General features: G+C 71.2%; 1 protein-coding gene across 1 annotated transcript in view; it reads right to left on the bottom strand.

Moving 5' to 3' along the window:
* Window positions 1-250, bottom strand: part of ATXN7L2 (ataxin 7-like 2) — a 4,995-nt gene that overhangs the window by 1,515 nt on the left and 3,230 nt on the right. The window contains exon 9 of the mRNA XM_010584771.1: window positions 3-15. Coding sequence (XP_010583073.1) covers window positions 3-15 — 13 coding nt within the window. The remainder of the gene's footprint in view (window positions 1-2; window positions 16-250) is intronic.

Here is a 250-nt window from a genome sequence, read left to right as displayed (position 1 = left end):
GCCGGAGGGATCTTCCTGTGGGAGGGGAGGGGAAGGGTGAGATGGGGCCCCCCCAAATCCCTGCTCCCATCCCTGCACCCCACCACCTCCCCTCTGATTCAGGTAGGGAGGGGTGAGATGGGATACCACCCCCACATCCCTGCTCCCATCCCTGCCCCCCACCACATCGCCCGATTCAGGTGCGGAGGGTTGAGACGGAGCCCCCCCCGCCACCCCGCGCCACCCCTCCCCGCCCGCACCCCCCCCGCCC

The sequence above is a fragment of the Haliaeetus leucocephalus genome, unplaced genomic scaffold (genome assembly GCF_000737465.1).
Source record: "Haliaeetus leucocephalus isolate CR32 unplaced genomic scaffold, Haliaeetus_leucocephalus-4.0 Scaffold1000, whole genome shotgun sequence".
Classification (NCBI taxonomy): Eukaryota; Metazoa; Chordata; class Aves; order Accipitriformes; family Accipitridae; genus Haliaeetus; species Haliaeetus leucocephalus.
This window is presented reverse-complemented; position numbering and strand designations above follow the sequence as displayed.